The 18,535-nt window shown below is 40.9% G+C and overlaps 1 protein-coding gene across 18 annotated transcripts in view; it reads right to left on the reverse strand.

Annotated features, from left to right (window-relative positions):
• Nucleotides 1-17,595, reverse strand: part of GOLGA4 (golgin A4) — a 123,134-nt gene extending 105,539 nt beyond the window's left edge. For 14 of the 18 annotated variants that reach the window (XM_063722142.1, XM_063722141.1, XM_054552335.2 and 11 more), the window contains exons 1-2: nucleotides 17,223-17,456; nucleotides 9,343-9,432 (exon numbers count right to left, since the gene is read on the reverse strand). In XM_063722142.1, coding sequence (XP_063578212.1) covers nucleotides 9,343-9,432; nucleotides 17,223-17,294 — 162 coding nt within the window. In that variant the 5' untranslated portion in view covers nucleotides 17,295-17,456. Of the gene's footprint in view, nucleotides 1-9,342; nucleotides 9,433-17,222 lie in introns of all 18 variants that reach the window. The other 4 variants (XM_024244604.3, XM_024244601.3, XM_024244603.3 and 1 more) reach the window with 1 other exon arrangement.
• Between the last annotated feature and the right edge of the window lie 940 nt (nucleotides 17,596-18,535).

An 18,535-nucleotide genomic window follows, 5' to 3' on the forward strand; every position in this document is an offset into this window, starting at 1 on the left:
CATATACGTATATGCTATATATATATGGCATATATATACAGAGCATATATATATGCTCTACATATCATATATATACAGAGCATATATATGCTCTATATATCATATATATACAGAGCATATATATGCTCTATATATCATATATATACAGAGCATATATATGCTCTATATATCATATATATACAGAGCATATATATGCTCTATATATCATATATATACAGAGCATATATATATGCTCTATATATCATATATATACAGAGCATATATATGATATATAGAGCATATATATATGCTCTATATATCATATATAGAGCATATATATATACTCTGTATATAGCATATATATACAGAGCATATGTATATGCTATATATAGAGCATATATATATACAGAGCATATATATGCTATATATATCATATATACACAGAGCATATATATATGCTATATATATCATATATACACAGAGCATATATATATGCTATATATATCATATATACACAGAGCTATATATATGCTATATATATAGCATATATACAGCTCTGTGTATATATGCTATATATATAGCATATATACACAGAGCTATATATATGCTATATATATAGCATATATACACAGAGCTATATATATGCTATATATATAGCATATATACACAGAGCTATATATATGCTATATATATAGCATATATACACAGAGCTATATATATGCTATATATATAGCATATATACACAGAGCTATATATATGCTATATATATAGCATATATACACAGAGCTATATATATGCTATATATATAGCATATATACACAGAGCTATATATATGCTATATATATAGCATATATACACAGAGCTATATATATGCTATATATATAGCATATATACACAGAGCTATATATATGCTATATATATAGCATATATACACAGAGCTATATATATGCTATATATATAGCATATATACACAGAGCTATATATATGCTATATATATAGCATATATACACAGAGCTATACATATGCTATATATATAGCATATATATATACAAAGCATATACATATTTTTATATATATATATATATGAAAACACACCTAATTCTGGAATTTAATTTAAAAACAATATGAAAGTTGTTCATGGATGAGTCCCCAGGATAACAATGGACATGTTTATTATGGCCTCTAATAAACGAGGAAGTGTCTCAGGAAGACAGCAAACCAGAGAGAGCAGGATAGGAGGCAAAGTGAAGCTATCAATCCTTCCTTCATAAATTCAATAGGCAAAGTGACACAGAGATAACATCCCTAGGACCCTAATCCACATAATAGTCCATCTGTTCCCCTCCCCTCACACAAGGACCTAAAAAGAGGAAGTGGAGCAGCCCCTCCCCTCTTCCAAGGCTGTCCCTAATAACTTAGTTAGCACCTACTATGTGCAAGGTACCACGCTAGAGATGTACATGCCTTCTTACTGGTAATCCCCAAAACTTCAAAAATTTCTCATTTTACAAATGAGAAAACCTGAGACTGAAAAGTTAACTTTAATAGATCTTTCAGTCAGCAAACGGCAAAGCCAGGATGTAAACTTGGGCTGATCCAGGTAACACCAAAAACCATCCTTTCCTCACCAGTCTATTCCAGGTCTTATTCCAGGTACTAATACAGTACATAGATTTTTACTCCCTTAAAAAAAAATCATTAGACTCAGTTATAAAAAGAAAGTAGATACATGCTACAACACAAATGAATCTTGAAAACATTGAGCTAAGTAAAAGTGGTCAGACACAAAAGGTAACATATCGAATGATTCCATTTATATGAAATATCCAGAAAAGGTAAATCCATTAAGACAGAAAGCAAATTAATGGTTGCCAGGGGCTGGAGGAAGGCGGAGTGGGAATGACTGCTTAATCAGCGTGGGGTTTCATTTTGGGGTGATGGAAATGTTATGGAACTAGATAGACGTGATGAATGTACAACACTGGGAATGTACTAAACACTACTTAATTGTTTGCTTCAAATGGTTAATTTATGTTATATGAATTTAAACTCAATTAAAAAAAAAAATCAGGGTCCCTTGAGCCCAGGAGTTGGAGGCCAGCCAGAGCAACATAGTGTGATACCCTATCTCTGAAAAAGTCCAGGTCCAATGGGGCAGAGGATAGGAGGATGTTAGCTTCATTTGCCCTAGTTAATCCCTTACAGGATCCTACGTTACATATTGCTCTAAAGCAACCCAGAACTAGGGAAGCAAAAAAGATTAACCTCAAGCAACAACAAGGACAGGAAGCCCTACTCTGAGGATAGTGGGGCTACGCCTAGGATCACCAGGAGAGAGTGCTATGATCAAATAGACAGATCTGCCATTTGCGCAGGATAGGAGAGTACCCAGAGTAGACTTATGTAGACTTCAGAGTCAATGCAAATTCAGTCTACTCTCCTCTGCCTTCAATGTTTATAATAATATAGATTTTTTAATGTCCCTTTTTTTTTGAGATGGAGTTTTGCTTTTATTGCCCAGGCTGGAGTGCAATGGCACGACCTCGGCTCACTGCAACCTCCGCCTCCTGGGTTCAAGCGATTCTCCTGCCTTAGCCTCCCAAATAGCTGGGAGTATAGCATTGAGTCAAAGACAAAGAGAACAGTGGAACAGAATATAGAAAGCTCAGAAACAAAGCCACTCAAATATGGACATGAATATAAAGCATGAATGTAAAATGATACTCATTAAGACAGCGTGGTATCAAAGACAAAGAGAACAATGGAACAGAATAGAGAACTCAGCCCCTCAAATATGGACATATGGACACAATTAACGAAAAAATGTAGAACAGTAGAGCAGTGTGAAAAAGATGAGACAACTGGATATACATACTGGAGGGGATGAAACTTGATCCCTACTTCACACCATATTGAAAAACCATTTCCTGGGCTCAAGGGATCCTCCTGCCTCAGCCTCCTGAGTAGCTAGGACTACAGGTGCACACCACTGTGACTGGCTTGGATTTATTTTAAGTGTTAAGTGTTTTTTTGTTTGTTTGTTTTTTGTTTTTTGGCCCTGTGCGGTGACTCATGCCTGTAATCCCAGCACTTTATGAGGCCAAGGTGGATGGATCACTTGAGCTCAGGAGGTTGAAGCTGCGCAACGCTGAGATTGTGCCACTATGCTTCAACCTGGGCAACAGAGTGAGACCCTGTCTCAAAAAACAAAAAAAATGCTTGTTTTTTTTTTTAAAGAAAATGTGGAAATTTAGCTCAAAACATAAATATTTGTCCACCGCAACAGTAGACACAGTAAAGTCTACATATTTGGAATGCTTAGGTGGTAGAATGGTTTCATTAAGTTAATTTCCTGGTCAATTAAAAAAAGGTTTTGCCTTTTTATCTACTGCTGAAAATACTAATATGTCTACTTTCCTGTGTTGGTAAATACTGTATATAAACCCAAATAAATCTATCTTTGTTTGGAGTGCCTCAGGCTTCTTTATAAAAGGGACATAAAGGCCAGGCACGGTGGCTCATGCCTGTAATCCCAGCACTTTGGGAGGCCGAGGCGGGTGGATCACCTGAGGTCAGGAGTTCAAGACCAGCCTGGCCAACATGGTGAAACTCTGTCTCTACTAAAAATACAAAAAGTTAGCCAAGCATGGTGATGGGTGCCTGTAATCCCAGTTACTCGGGAGGTTGAGGCAGGGAGAATTGCTTGAACCCGGGAGGCGGAGGTTGCAGTGAGCTGAGATCGCACCACTGCACTCCAGCCTGGGTGACAGAGTGAGACTTTGCCTCAAAAAATAATAATAATAATAATAATGATGACAACAAAACAAACCTATAAGGATTTTGACTGGGATTGCACTGAGTCTAAAGATTAGTTTGGAGAAAGTCTTAATATTGCAAATCAAACTTTATCATCTTTTTAGTATTATAAATAGCTTTCTACAGTAAGCCTTGTGGATATACATTTAAAATGCTATTGTTCTATAGGACAGATTTCTAGAAATGGGATTTCTAGATAATAGGATATAAGTTAATTTAAAATATATATATAAGCTATATATATAATATATAAGCTAATTTATATAATATATATTATATATAATAGCTAATATAAGCTAACATATAATGTTATATATTATATATAATAGCTAATAATAATATAATAAGCTAATATATATAATACATGAGCTAATTTAAAAATTGTAAAAATACGGCCCGGCATAGTGGCTTGCGCCCGTAATCTCAGCACTTTGGGAGGCCGAGGCAGGCAGATCACGAGGTCAACAGATTGAGACCATTCTCAGCAACATGGTGAAACTCCGTCTCAAGTAAAAATACGAAAAATTAGCTGGGCGTGGTGGCGAGTAGTCTCAGCTACTCGGGAGGCTGAGGCAGGAGAGTCACTTGAACCCAGGAGGCAGAGGTTGCAGTGAGCCAAGACTGCACCCCTGAACTCCAGCCTGGCGACAGAGCAAGACTCCGTCTCAAAAAAAAAAAAAAAAATTGTAAAAATACATACAAACTGTCCTGATGGGGATTACTTTAAAACAATTAAAAAACAAACAAACAAACAAACAAAAACCTTTATTTAGATGTTGAGAGCAAAATAAACAAAAGGTACATAGTACAGTTTTTGCACTCAAAGTTCACGTCATATACACTATATCCTTGGTGCATATACTGAAATGATCTGATAAAGTTGCATAAAAGTACAGAATACATACAGTTTCCTGAGATCTTATTTTCTTAAGTATTATTTACATTACTGCATTTCTTTAACTTTACCATTTCAAATACAATATTGTTGAATTCAGTTTATACATATAACCAATTTGAATGAAAGCTGCAGTACTGAGTTGTAATGTTTTTGCAATCAGTATTAATGGCATCATTTCTATACTCAGTATATTGACTGACATTATAGTATATTAGTTTGCATACAATAAAGTGAAACACTGAAAATAGTGCAGAATTACGTTGATTGCTACCATTGTGTTTTTGTTTTTGTTTTGTTTTTTTTTGCGACAGTGTCTCGCTCTGTCGCCCAGGCTAGAGCACAGTGGCACAATCTCAGCTCACTGCAACCTCCACCTCCTGGGTTCAATCAATTCTCCTGCCTCAGCATCCCAAATAGCTGGGATTACAGGGACATGTTCACCACGTCTGGCTAATTTTTGTATTTTTTTAGGGTTTCACCATATTGGCCAGGCTGGTCTCGAACTCCTGGCCTCAAGTGATCTGCCCACCTCGGCCTCCCAAAGTGCTGGGATTACAGGCGTGAGCCACCGTGCCCGGCTGACTGCTACCATTCCTTTTTAAAAATACTTTTTAAAAATCTAGGATGCTTTAAAACAATTTAATTGAATATACCTTTACAAAATAATTATTTCTGAAAGATTTGGTTTTAGCACTCTTTTACAATTGACCAAGTCAGCTAAAGGTTATTTCTTTCTAAATTTTAATATTAACAATCCTAGCTAAGGGATGGTTTTGGATAGAATGACAAAGCATTGTCATCACTTCACCTCCTTGCTTTTTAAGCTTTTTTGACAATTTTAACAGGTACTTTTGAGAGGTGACACCGTGCTGGCAGTCCTCACAGCCCTCGCTCGCTCTTGGCGCCTCCTCTGCCTGGGCTTCCATTTTGGCGGCACTTGAGGAGGCCTTCAGCCCACCGCTGCACTGTGGGAGCCCCTTTCTGGGCTGGCCAAGGCCGGAGCCCACTCCCTCAGCTTGCAGGGAGGTGTGGAGGGAGAGGCGCGAGCAGGAACCGGGGTTGTGTGCGGCGCTTGCGGGCCAGCTGGAGTTCCGGGTGGGCGTGAGCTTGGCGGGCCCCGCACTTGGAGCAGCCTGCCGGCCCCAGGCAATGAGGGACTTAGCACCCGGGCCAGTGGCTGTGGAGGGTATACTGGGTCCCCCAGCAGTGCCAGCCCACCGGCGCTGTGCTCGATTTCTTGCCGGGCCTTAGCTGCTTTCCCGTGGGGCAGGCCTCGGGACTGCAGCCTGCCATGCCTGAACCTTCCCCCGCCTCCGTGGGTTCCTGTGCAGCCCGAGCCTCCCCGACGAGCACCGCCCCCTGCTCCATGGCGCCCAGTCCCATCGACCACCCAAGGGCTGAGGAGTGCCAGCACACGGCGCGGGACTGGCAGGCAGCTCCACCTGCAGCCCCGGTGCGGGATCCACTAGGTGAAGCCAGCTGGGCTCCTGAGTCTGGTGAGGACGTGGAGAGCCTTTATATCTAGCTCAGGGATTGTAAACACACCAATCGGCACTCTGTATTTAGCTCAAGGTCTGTGAGTGCACCAATTGACACTCTGTAGCTAGCTGCCCTGCTGGGGCCTTGGGGAACCTTTGTCTAGCTCAGGGATTGTAAACACACCAATCCGCACTCTGTATTTAGCTCAAGGTCTGTGAGTGCACCAATCGACATTCTGTATCTAGCTGCCCTGGTGGGGCCTTAGAGAACCTTTATGTCTAGCTCAGGGATTGTAAACACACCAATCGGCACTCTGTATTTAGCTCAAGGTCTGTGAGTGCACCAATCGACACTCTGTATCTAGCTGCTCTGGTGGGGCCTTGGAGAACTTTTATGTCTAGCTCAGAGATTTTAAACACACCAATCGGCACTCTGTATCTAGCTCAAGGTTTGTAAACACACCAATCAGCACCCTGTGTTTAGCTCAAGGTTTGTGAGTGCACCAATCGATACTCTGTATCTAGCTGCTCTGGTGGGGCCTTGGAGAACCTGTGTGTCCAAACTCTGTATCTAGCTAATCTGATGGGGCCATGGAGAACCTTTCTATCTAGCTCAGGGATTGTAAACGCACCAATCAGCACCCTGTCAAATCAGGCCACTCAGCTCTACCAATCAGCAGGATGTGGGTGGGGCCAGATAAGAGAATAAAAGCAGGCTGCCCGAGCCAGCATTGGCAACCCGCTCGAGTCCCCTTCCACACTGTGGAAGCTTTGTTCTTTCGCTCTTCGCAATAAATCTTGCTACTGCTCACTCTTTGGGTCCACGCTGCTTTTATGAGCTGTAACACTCACCGCGAAGATCTGCAGCCTTCACTCCTGAACCCAGCGAGACCACGAGCCCACCGGGAGGAACGAACAACTCCAGACGCACTGCCTTAAGGGCTGTAACACTCACCGCGAAGGTCTGCAGCTTCACTCCTGAGCCAGCGAGACTACGAACCCACCAGAAGGAAGAAACTCCGAACACATCCGAACATCAGAAGAAACAAACTGCAGACGCGCCACCTTAAGAGCTGTAACACTCACCACGAGGGTCCGCGGCTTCATTCTTGAAGTCAGTGAGACCAAGAACCCACCAATTCCGGACACACTTTGACCACAGAGTGCAATCTAAACCTTACTTCAACTTATTTTATAATAAATAAAGGATTTTTCAATTATATAATTAAGTTTTTTGTTAAAAGGACATTAAATTAACTTTTTCATCATCTCCCTATACCCTATGTGGTTTCTCATTTTGTTAAACTTCTAAGATAGAAGGTACTGTCAGAGACGGGAAATGGATGGGAACCAGGCTTTTTTTTTTTTTTTTGAGAGACAGGGTCTTACTGTGTCACCTAGGCTGGTGCAATCATGGCTCACTGCAGCTTTGACCTCCGAGGCTCAAGTAATCCTCCTGCCTTAGCCTCCTGAGTAGCTGGGACCACACAGGTGCATGCCACCATACCTGGCTAATTTTATTTTATTTTATTTTTGCAGAAACAGGGTCTCACTCTATTGCCCAGGCTGGTCTCAAACTCCTGGACTCAAGCAATCCTCCTGCCTTGGCCTCCCAAAGTGCTGGGATTACAGGCAAGAGCCACCATACTTGGCCTAAAACTAAGAACTTCTGTTCATCAAAGGACATCATTAAAAAAATGAATGGCAAGCCACTGAGTGGAAGATAGCTGCAAGATATATATTCAACAAAAAACTCCTAAATATTCTATATTTTTTAAAAAACTCCTAAAAATCATTTTTTAAAAAAAGATAATCCAATAGAAAAATGGGCACAGGACTTAAGCACTCACAAAAGAAGATATCAAATGGGCAAAAGAAGATATCAAATGGGCAATAAACAGATGAAAATGCTCAATCTCGTTAGTTATCAGAGAATGCAAATTAAAACCAAAATGAAAGACCACCACCAGAACAGCTGAAATGAAAAAGACTTTTCCAGCAAATTTACACAGAGTAGAAAAATAAAGACTCTCAAAAATACAGGGCAAAAGCAACTTTCATAAGCTCCTGGTGAGAATTTAAATTTCTACAACCACTCTGGAAAACCATCAGCATTATCTTCTTACTTGTTAAAATAGAGCAGTGATTCTACTCCAAAGTACATATCAACAGAAATGCAGGTACACGTACACCAAAAGAAACGTGCAATAATGTTGATGGCAACATAATTCATAGTAGCCAAAACCCGTAGACAACCCAAATGTTTAACTACAATGTTTACATTTAGAAAGCATATTTAAGAGGTAAAACTATTTAAAAAAAAAAAAAAAAAAAGGAAGCAAGCAAATCCCAAAAATTCAGGATGGCGGGAATCCTTCAGGGGGAAAGGGAGCACGACAGTGCTGACAGTGTTCCTTTGCTTGACCTGGGAGGATTCACTTCATGATAATTTGCTGATCTGTGCATTTATGTTTTACCTTCTTTTTGTATGTATGTTACACTTCACAGAAAAAAAAGTTGGAAATAATGAGTTTTAATGCCAGCTGCTGTTTACATGGAATAAGTTAAATAAGTTACTTCTCAGTTTCCACTCACCAGCTTGAAAAAATGATGTTATGTTGAACAAATTTATCAAATTATTCTGCAAACTTCAACTATTAAATCCAGAATGTATTATCCTCTCAAATTAAGGTTCTCAACAAACCATACTTTATAAAGCATAATTGGGAGAATCACTTGAGCCCAGGAGTTCAAGACCAGCTTGAGCAACATAGTGGGACCCCGGCTACAAAAAATTTAAACGTTAGCCAGGCAGGTGGCGTGCGCCTATAGTCCCAGCTACTCAGGAGGCTGAAGTTAGAGGATCACTTGAATCCAGAAGGTCAAGGCTGCAATGAGTAGTGATCGTGCCACTGCACTCTAGCCTGGGTGACAGAACCAGAACCTGTCTCAAATACATACAGACAGACAGACAGACAGACAGACAGACATAAATCATAACTGCTATTTGTGAAAAAAAAAAAAAAAAGACTAATTGTGTTACCAATAAAAACTCTACCTAGGAATTAAATAGCTGACCTGTCAAAACAGTTTCCCATTTTGTTATCAACAGCATACATTTTAGATTAGTTTCTTGTGAGAGGTATACTAGAAAAGGAATTCCAAACTTACCTCTCTATTGGGTGTACCTTCATCAAGTTGCTCTGTAAATGAAGATGTCCTGCTCCTCGTTCTTGTTGGTGTTGAAGAATTGGAGGAAGCCTAGATTTAAAAATTATTGCACAAATTAGAAAGACTATATTGACTAATGAACTATGTACTAGGTAGTCCTTCTCTCAGTCCATGCCCAAAGAATTCAGTGAAAGAAAGGAAAGGAGCAAAAACATGAAGAGCAGAAAAGGATAACAAATATAATCAACTAGAAAACCCAGGCTACCTACCAGGTCCCTGGCCTAACTCTGCCACCAACTAGAACTATGATCTTAGCTACATGAACTTTTTGAGGACTATGTGTCTCCATATATAAAATAAAGTTGTGATACTAATGTAAGATGATAATATTAGAGAAAACTAAAGCCAGGTGAGGGGTATATAAAAACTCTCTGCACTATCTTTATAACTTTTCTATAAACCAAAATTATTCCAAAATTAGAAACTCATTTAATAAAAAAAGGCTGTCAATTCAATCTTTAAGATCCCTTCTACCTTCTAGCTCTAACATTCAATGGTATGAAATGCACAGATAAACAGCACTTGCCCACCTAATTAATGGCCTTCTTTGAGCCTACCTTGAATACCACTGCTAAATACTGAGATGCTATTCCATTTAGCTCTGTAATTGACAGCCTGACTCCTATAATCCTCAATGCAAAAAAACTCAGGTGAGAGGGCTCAAAATTTAAACTAGAGGTCTGGGGTCTACTCTAAGGTGAGCTAAACAACCCTAAAAGTATAAAACCAAAACTTCGAGATCACCCTACACCCACAGCAAAATAGATCTGAACTCAGATCTATTTTGAGAAATGAATGAGTCATGATACCTTACCTCTTTTTGTAGTCTGCACTTTACAAAAGGCAGTTAATAAATATTTGTCAAATAAAAGAATGAATGAATAAACAAATGGAACTCTGGTCTGTGGTATCTGTGCACAAATTGCTGTGGTTAGGGTGGAACTGAGAGGTCGTGAGGAATAGTATACAAACATACACATACTCTATATACACATATATACATCCAGACAGACATATACATATTTAGCTTATGATAAAAGTAACATTTTGCATCAGGATAGACATTCAATAAATGTTGGGACAACTGGCCATCCATATGGGGCAAGACACACAAATCAGATCCTTACTTCATACTTAAGCTATATTGAAGATTTAGTTTTTTTTAATTGAAATACAAAAAATTCAAGAGTCTATTTCTACAATCTCTGAATGGGAAAGAGATTTTTATGTGAAAACCAAATCAAAGCAGCAGTTTAATTGGGAGGTGAGGAAAAGCATCTACGAATATGACAAAAGTTTAATAACCTTTTTTCTATAAACAGCGCTTATAAGTCCATAAGTTAGAACTCAGAAAACTTACTAACCCAATCTTCTTTTTATCTGAGACAGGGTAACCTGAGCTCCATCAATGAAACACATGAGACTTCGAGTCATAAGTGAGTGATGTGAAAAAACAGACATACAAATAAAGTTCATCATCTGATGACAATGGAGACAGAACTTCATGCATCCACGCAGATATAAGCTGTGAAGTGACAGATGCAATGCTGGTGCCAAGCCGAAGCAGCTGCAACACAGAGTAGTCTCCCCAGTACAACCGGACGTAGCAATCAGCTCAGACTTTTGGGACCTCAAGGAAATTCTGTAGGCTAAAGAGTCTTCATTAATTCTTTTTCTGCTTACCTAGATTGACTAAGTTTTTGTTGCTTACAACTAAGAACTCCAACACCTTCTAAAAGATGAACCAGAAAAATCAATACGACAGATGAAATTAGCTATGTGCAGAAGTCACCCTAAGGGATGAGATATCCTCTCCCACCAAAGACAAAACAGGAAGAATAAGGACTTAAAAATATGAACAAGAGTAGTGGTGCGCGCCTGTAATCCCAGGTACTCAGGAGGCTGAGTCAGGAGAATTGCTTCAACTCGGGAGGCAGAGGTTGCAGTGAGCCAAGATTGCGCCACTACACTCCAGCCTGGGTGACAGAGCAAGACTCCGTCTCAAAAAAAAAAAAGCATATAAACAAGAAAATGAATCAATGTGAAATAAAGTTGAAGCCTTAGCAATGGTTTAAATGTCTAGAAAATATGTGACTAAAAGTCAACATCGCACTTAGAAAATGGCAAGGGAAAGCACAGTCACCGTGTAGTATTAGTCTCAGTCTTGGAATAAGTTTGAGCCTACCTTGAACACCACGTTCAAATTACAAATGTTCAAAGAACATCAAAAATAGCTTTCATTAAAGTTGTGATAAATTCAATAAACCCTTCCCACACCTAGAGCCATAATTTGCAAACCATGCCAGTGCCAGCTTCAAAGGCTGTAGGTGCCTCAAAGGCTGCCACTATGGGGGCAGCCTTTTGTATCTATGTATGTATTTATAAATGATTATATGTAAGAACTCCTTTAATAAAATGGTCACTGGGTGGTAAAAAGTTAGAAAAGTACTACTAGACTACAGGAAATACCTCTTGACTAATCAACTCTCTCTGTTGTGATTCCATCATGTCTAAGAAATCTCTGGGTTATTAATTCAGCTTTCCAAATATCCAGATGCCAGGAAAGGGCTAACTTAGACAGTGACCTTCCAACTGCTTAAAAAGTATACCTCACTGCAAATCTTAAAAATTGGCATTATGTCTTACACCTTGGCCTCATATGGTCTAATCAGTAACTGAGAGCCTCATCAGCTCTGAAGAAACTGACAAAAAATCAAATAATGGGGTTTACAAAGTTTAACAGGTTCTAAAACATACTCTCCCCAGAAAAGTAGTACTATCTGGCAAAACGTGGCCTGATGGCTTGTTGATCTTCCTCTGGATCTTCCTCTGGAGTTGTAAGAGTAAGAAATATACGAGAAAATGTATGTGAGTATAAGGTATGTAACAGTGCATAAAGAACTAACTGTACTTCAGCATTTGTCCCAGGTGCCTAGTTCCTTAATGGGCTATCCTCACTTCAAGATATAAAGGGATTTAGATTCCTTCAAACCAAACTTGAGCTGATTAATTGCAATAGCCATAAGAAATCTGAGTCAGCTTTCTAAGCTGTTAACCAAAAAACCTGACAGCTACATCCAGACCCACAATTAATATTTTATTGACCACTACCTAATTATTAACTGACCACAGTTATACTCAATTTCAGTGTAAGAAAAACCATTTTGGCCGTGCACAGTGGCTCATGCCTGTAATCCCAACACTTTGAGAGGCCAAGGCAAGATGATCACTTGAGGCCAGAAGTTCAAGACTGCCTGAGTAACATAGTAAGACACTGACTCTACAAAAACTTAAAAAAAAGAAAAACCATTTTAGTCATTGTGATAGGCAAAATTGTAAGATGACTCCAAATGACCCCTGCCCTGTGAATATAATGAGCTATCACTCTCATAATTGTTATGTTACAGGGCATAGGGATTTTAAAGGCATATTTAAGGTTACTAGGTTACTAATCAGTTGACTATGAGTTCATCAAAAGATTACCTGGATGGGTCTAAACTAATTACATAAGCCCTTCAAATATGGGTCTAGAGGGCAGAGAGATGTACTTCTGCTGTCCTGAAAGAAAGCAAAATGCCTACAGGGGCACGTGGCAAGGAGCTGCTGGTAGCCTCTAAGCCGAAAGTGGTCAGCAAGAAATGAAGGCCCCAGTCCTATAACCAGAAAGGACTGAATTCTACCACAACCACATGGGCATACAAAAGGATCCTGAGCTCCAGATGAGAACGCAGCTTGGACAACATACTGATTTTAGCCTTGCAAGACCCTGAGCAGAGAACCCAGTCATGCCATGCCAGACTTCTGACCTACAGAACTATAAAATAATAACTGGGTTATTAGGCACTAAGGTTGTGGTAACTTGTTATGCAACATTAGAAAACTAATCCAGTCATCCTTAGGAATAAGTCTTGAATCCCTTGTCCCTATACCATGACTTTTCATTATCCATTAAGGCTCTACTCAGATGTCACCCTGATCTTCTCCAGAAATGTCTTATTTTGCACAACCACAACACCCTGTATATATCACCATTACACTGAAAGTACTTGTCTCTCAACTCCATTGTGTAGGGACTACATAGACCCTTCAAGGTAAATGCAACATCCAGCAGAGGACCTAGGCATTCACTGTTCATAACTAACATCTGGTTCATTTCACTCTCCCTACAACACCTATGGATTAGTCACGGCACAGACATAGCCATTGAATCCTCATCACAGCACTGTTGTAAGTCACTGCCAAATCAATTTGACATCCCAGTTCTAAAAGAGCAGTCAAAGTAACTTGGGGTTAATTCTTCAAATAAACCTTTATATTTTAGGTTCCAAACTTATTAAAGCCTTTCATCATGTTCTTAATAAACTACCTTCTGATCTAAATGTTTCCTCTGGGACTCATGCTTTCCCCAATTTCAAGACTGAAACTATTTAGTAAACTTGGATTTACAATAAGGCTATGTCCCTTCAGAAAGGACTCTTTTCCCTGTTATCTGTGGAACTGTTTTGCTGGTTTTTTGTTTTTGTTTTTTAAATTTGTATCACATAAACTATTATTTTGGGGTCTCACTCTAAAAGAGTGAGGTCAGCTGCCATCTCTGAGCTGAGGGAAAAAAATAAGGGATGATTCTGCAGGCATAAGGAGGGGCCCATATGTTGATTGTTTTAAAATATACATAACATAAAATTTACCATTTTAAACATTTGTAGGTGTACAGTTCAGTGGCATGAACTACATTCACACTGTTGTGGAATCACCACCATCCATCTCCAGTACGTTTTCATCTTTCCAAACTAAAACTCTGTACCCACTAAACAGTAACTCCCCATTCTCTCCTCTCTCCAGCCTTTGGCAACAACCATTCTATTTTCTGTCTCTAAGAATTTGACTACTGTAGGTACCTCAATTAAGTGGAGTCATGTACTCGTCCTTTTGTATCTGTACTTCTATAATTTTTAAGTTTTAGAAGTACTTGAAAAGGCTAAAAATGTTTTAAAATATTTGTATTCATGTACTACATATATCCCAAGAAATTACAATGTCCGTATTACTTCTTGATGTTTCTTTTATTGACTTAGTTCTTTAAGTAGTTTAAAAATCCAAAATAGGTATCTGTTAAAACATAATTTTTTTTTTTTTTTTGAGACGGAGTCTCACTCTGTCTCCCAGGCTGGAGTGCAGTGGCATGATCTCAGTTCATTGCAACCTCTGCCTCCAGGTTCAAGCAATTCTCCTGCCTCAGCCTCTGGAGTAGCCAGGATTACAGGCGTGCACCACCACGCCCCCACTAATTTTTGTATTTTTAGTAGACCTCAGGTGATCCGCCCGCCTTGGCCTCCCAAAGTGCTGGGATTATAGGCATGAGCCACGGTGCCAGGCCAGAAATGGGATTTTGCCATCTTGGCCAGGCTGGTCTTGAACTACTGAGTTCAAGTGATTCAAAGTGCTGGGATTACAGGCGTAAGTCCACCATACCAGGCCACATTTTTTGTTTCTAAGATCACAACAATTCACAAGCAAGGAGAAAAATATATGGCAGGCAGAAAGGAAGGTTACAAAATAATTATCAAAAGTAGACCACGAATGGCCAGGTGCAGTGGCTCACGCCTGTAATCCCAGCATTTTGGGAGGCCGGGGCTGGCGGATCACCAGAGGTCCGGAGTTGGAGACCAGCCTGACCAACACAGTGAATATACGTATAATCCAAAAGGATTATTTTAAACCTTTTGTACACAAAGTGATTTTATTTGATCCAGATGCCCTGTCTCACCAGAAGCATTAAGCTATAGAAACAGAGCTCTTATATCTTAGTTTGTGACTAGCTTATTATTACTAAAAACCTCTGTTAATGAACAAAAACAATTCATTTTCACGAAGAAAAGCTAAACGCTACAAATAAGAAAAAGCACACTCAGTAATTTACCAGCACCTTAAAGTATATTCCTCTTAAACTAGTTTTACTATGTGTGTATATAAATACACTTACATACAGATTCTTTTTCCCAAAACTGGGATCACATTTTACCTGCTGCTTCTGTCTTTTAACACAAATATCTTTCTGTGTTAATACTTTTCTGAAGCCTCTAACGCTAGCTGCGTAACATTAGACAAGTTACTTCACCTCTTCGAGCCTCACTCCATCTATAAAAGAGGAATTATAGTATTATCTACCTCACAGGTTTATGTGAGATTAAATAAAATAATCTGTGTAAATACTACGCGAAATGTCCGGTACATACTAAGGACACAGTAAATGTTGACTTTTTATGGCTGCATAATAACCTATCAAGCATAATTAATTGCCTGATAAAATTTAACCAATTCTCTATTGTTGGACATTTTTGGCTAGTTTTTAACCTATTAAAACAACATTGACATGAAAATCCATAGAACTAAATCTTTAATACATCCTAAATCTTCTTAGAATAAATTTCTAGAAATGGAATCCTGGCTCAATTACATTTTATACATTCCCAAGTGGAAGTGCCTTACATTCACTAACATGCCCATTTCCCCACATTCCTCATCTCTACTTCACTTTTAAAGTTTATCTTTGTTTCTTAATTTACAGTGTTTTGTAAAATTTTAAATGACTGCAATAGATGGTATGAAAAGGACAATCTTTACTACCTAAATTTTAATTACCATTTGCACTTGAGAAAAGAAGCAACCCTTCAGTGTTGTGTTGATGTTTTTCTCAAGCACTGTTTTACTACACATGAGCTTTAAATTTAAAAAGAACAACTTCAATTTATAGTTTCAGAATAAACCTAATGCAATCGTTGTATGTTAAGAATTTAGAAATGCCTCCAAGTTAGTCAAAACTCAACTTTTCTTGCAACCGCAAGCAAAGACCAAAAACTCTAAAATTAAGGGACAGATCTGCTCAATCTGTTGAAATTCAAAAAGGCTGGGAAGAAATTAAGCAGAAACCGTCGTCTTCGCTGTTAAGACCCTGTGCTGCCAGCATCGAAACATCTCCAGTGAACGCTTAGAAAACTGTTTCTTTAAATTAATACTACTTAACACGCCTCCTTTTCCCTGGAAACGCATTTCCTAAAGCAACAGCATTCCTGAAAAACAAGCATAACCTTGTCCGCAGAGCAGCAAGACTTAAAAAGCAGAGCAGAGTTCCGGACAGGCAGAGTGTCTGCCCCTCCGCCCGCCAGTCCCGGATTAACCAAGTTATGCGAAGTGACTAACTCGTGACAGCCTCGGGCGCTGGACGCCGGCCACGCCGCCACCTCTTTCAGGTCCCACCGCTCCTACCAGCAGCCTGACCCAGGATGGCTCTACTCCCCAGCCTTCAATCCCTGGACCTGGGTTTGGAATTAGGAGACTTCCGTCAAGCGTCAGTTGTGCGGGATCCTGGCCATTCCACACAAAATCTCACGATGGGCAAGAGATAGGGGGACACCTCGAGCAAGTGGTCAGATATCACGAGGGACCCGGGTTTTGCCACTCCGCTCTCATTCCCAGCGTGGGGTCTCAGATGGGTGGGAGAACCTCAAATACGGATCAGAAATCATGCAAGTTCGGAGTCTGGCCTTAGGAGAAAACTCTTAACGGAGATGGGATGTCACGAGGGATCCAACCACCCCCATCCACTCATTACTGGATGAAGTTTTGCGATGGGAAAATCCAGGTCAGGAGTTACGGACGACCTGAACCGCCCGGAGCTCCTCCTGGGTCCGGAGTTTGGGAAGAGTCCGGGTTAGGGGTCAAAGGTCACGGAAGAACTCCCCACTCCCCCCGCCTCTTTCGTCCGCGGGCCGGTTCAAGGGGTATTCGGAACTAGGGAAGGAGAGCGGCGGCCATCGTACCTGAGCAGGAGCCAGCGCCTGCTGGAGCTGCTGCTGCTCCTCGCTGATCTTTTGCTTCAGTTTCTTGAACATGGCGCAGCGTACGTAGGGTCCTGAGTGTCAATGAGACCCGAGGGGCGAGAGCCCGGGGAGTCCCGGCCGCGGCGGCTACGGCGACTTCTCTACACCAGGGACAGCGGGGGCCGCGCCTCGCCGCCTCCTCCTTGAGCCTGTGGGCAAGTCCGGACACTCGTTCTGAGGGTGTCGGCGTCGCCGCCGCCGCGTCTCTTTCTTCCGGGTGCCACTGGCTGGCCTCGGCCCCCCATCCAGCCCCGGGAGCCGCGGCGGCGACGACAACGGCAGCAGGTGAACTGTGCGCCAAGGGCGCTTGCGCGGCCTACGTGGAGCTCACCGAGGCTAACTACGGAGCACCGGATGGGACAAGCACAATGTCGGGTCCCGCACATGCGCGCTCGGCCGGTCGCTCCCGAACTCGCTACCCTGGAGGACACAAGGTTCGGTCCTGCCTGATTTCGTTGAGTGCGGAGACCGCCCTCGCGGCTCAGAACCGGAGCGTGGGCTAGTCTGAACACTACACTGACTCTCACCTGGGCTTTGGCCCTGCGAAATCAGACGGGGAGAGTGCTGCTTCTATCGATGGCAGCAGGGCCGACGGGCCCACCGCAAAGACCACAGGGATGAGCGTCCAGGATGGGATAAGGGGAGATCCAGAGAACCTGACGCGGGCCCTAATTGATAGTGTTCTTTTCTTTAGTAGCTGTAGCTAGGATTCTGTGTCTTCGGTGCCAGAGGGGCCCGCTTCCATTCCCTGAACTCTTCCAGCGTCGGGAAGTCCCTGATACCAGGTGCCAGGGGTCCAAATGTTTTATGCCAATACTGTAAAACCTCAAGTGTTTGGACACCTGCTTTATTCTTTTCTTCACCGAAATCGTGTATTTCACGAATTCATTCAAAAACCTTTATCAGGGCTTGGAGATGTTAAAAGAATTTACAGCCTAGTGGAAGACACAGATTCCTAATGAGTCCAAATTTACTCTTAACACCTGCAATCATCCTACAAGATTTTAATGTTTATGTGCCTCATTTATCCAAAACCCTGAACTTTGGCTGCCTGTGAATCCTCAGGTCCATTTCAGCAACCCACTTTTGCATGCTGTACCTTTGGTATCATCTGAAATTGCTTACATTGTCTCTGGTATCAGAATCTAACAGTATATGCTGATCTCCACGTTTTAGCAAATTTTGTTTACCAGCAATAATAGGAGCAACCTGCTCTCAGGAGTCCATATTCTGATCCCTAAATGTATTAGAGC

The sequence above is a fragment of the Pongo abelii genome, chromosome 2, assembly GCF_028885655.2.
Source record: "Pongo abelii isolate AG06213 chromosome 2, NHGRI_mPonAbe1-v2.0_pri, whole genome shotgun sequence".
NCBI classification, from domain to species: Eukaryota; Metazoa; Chordata; class Mammalia; order Primates; family Hominidae; genus Pongo; species Pongo abelii.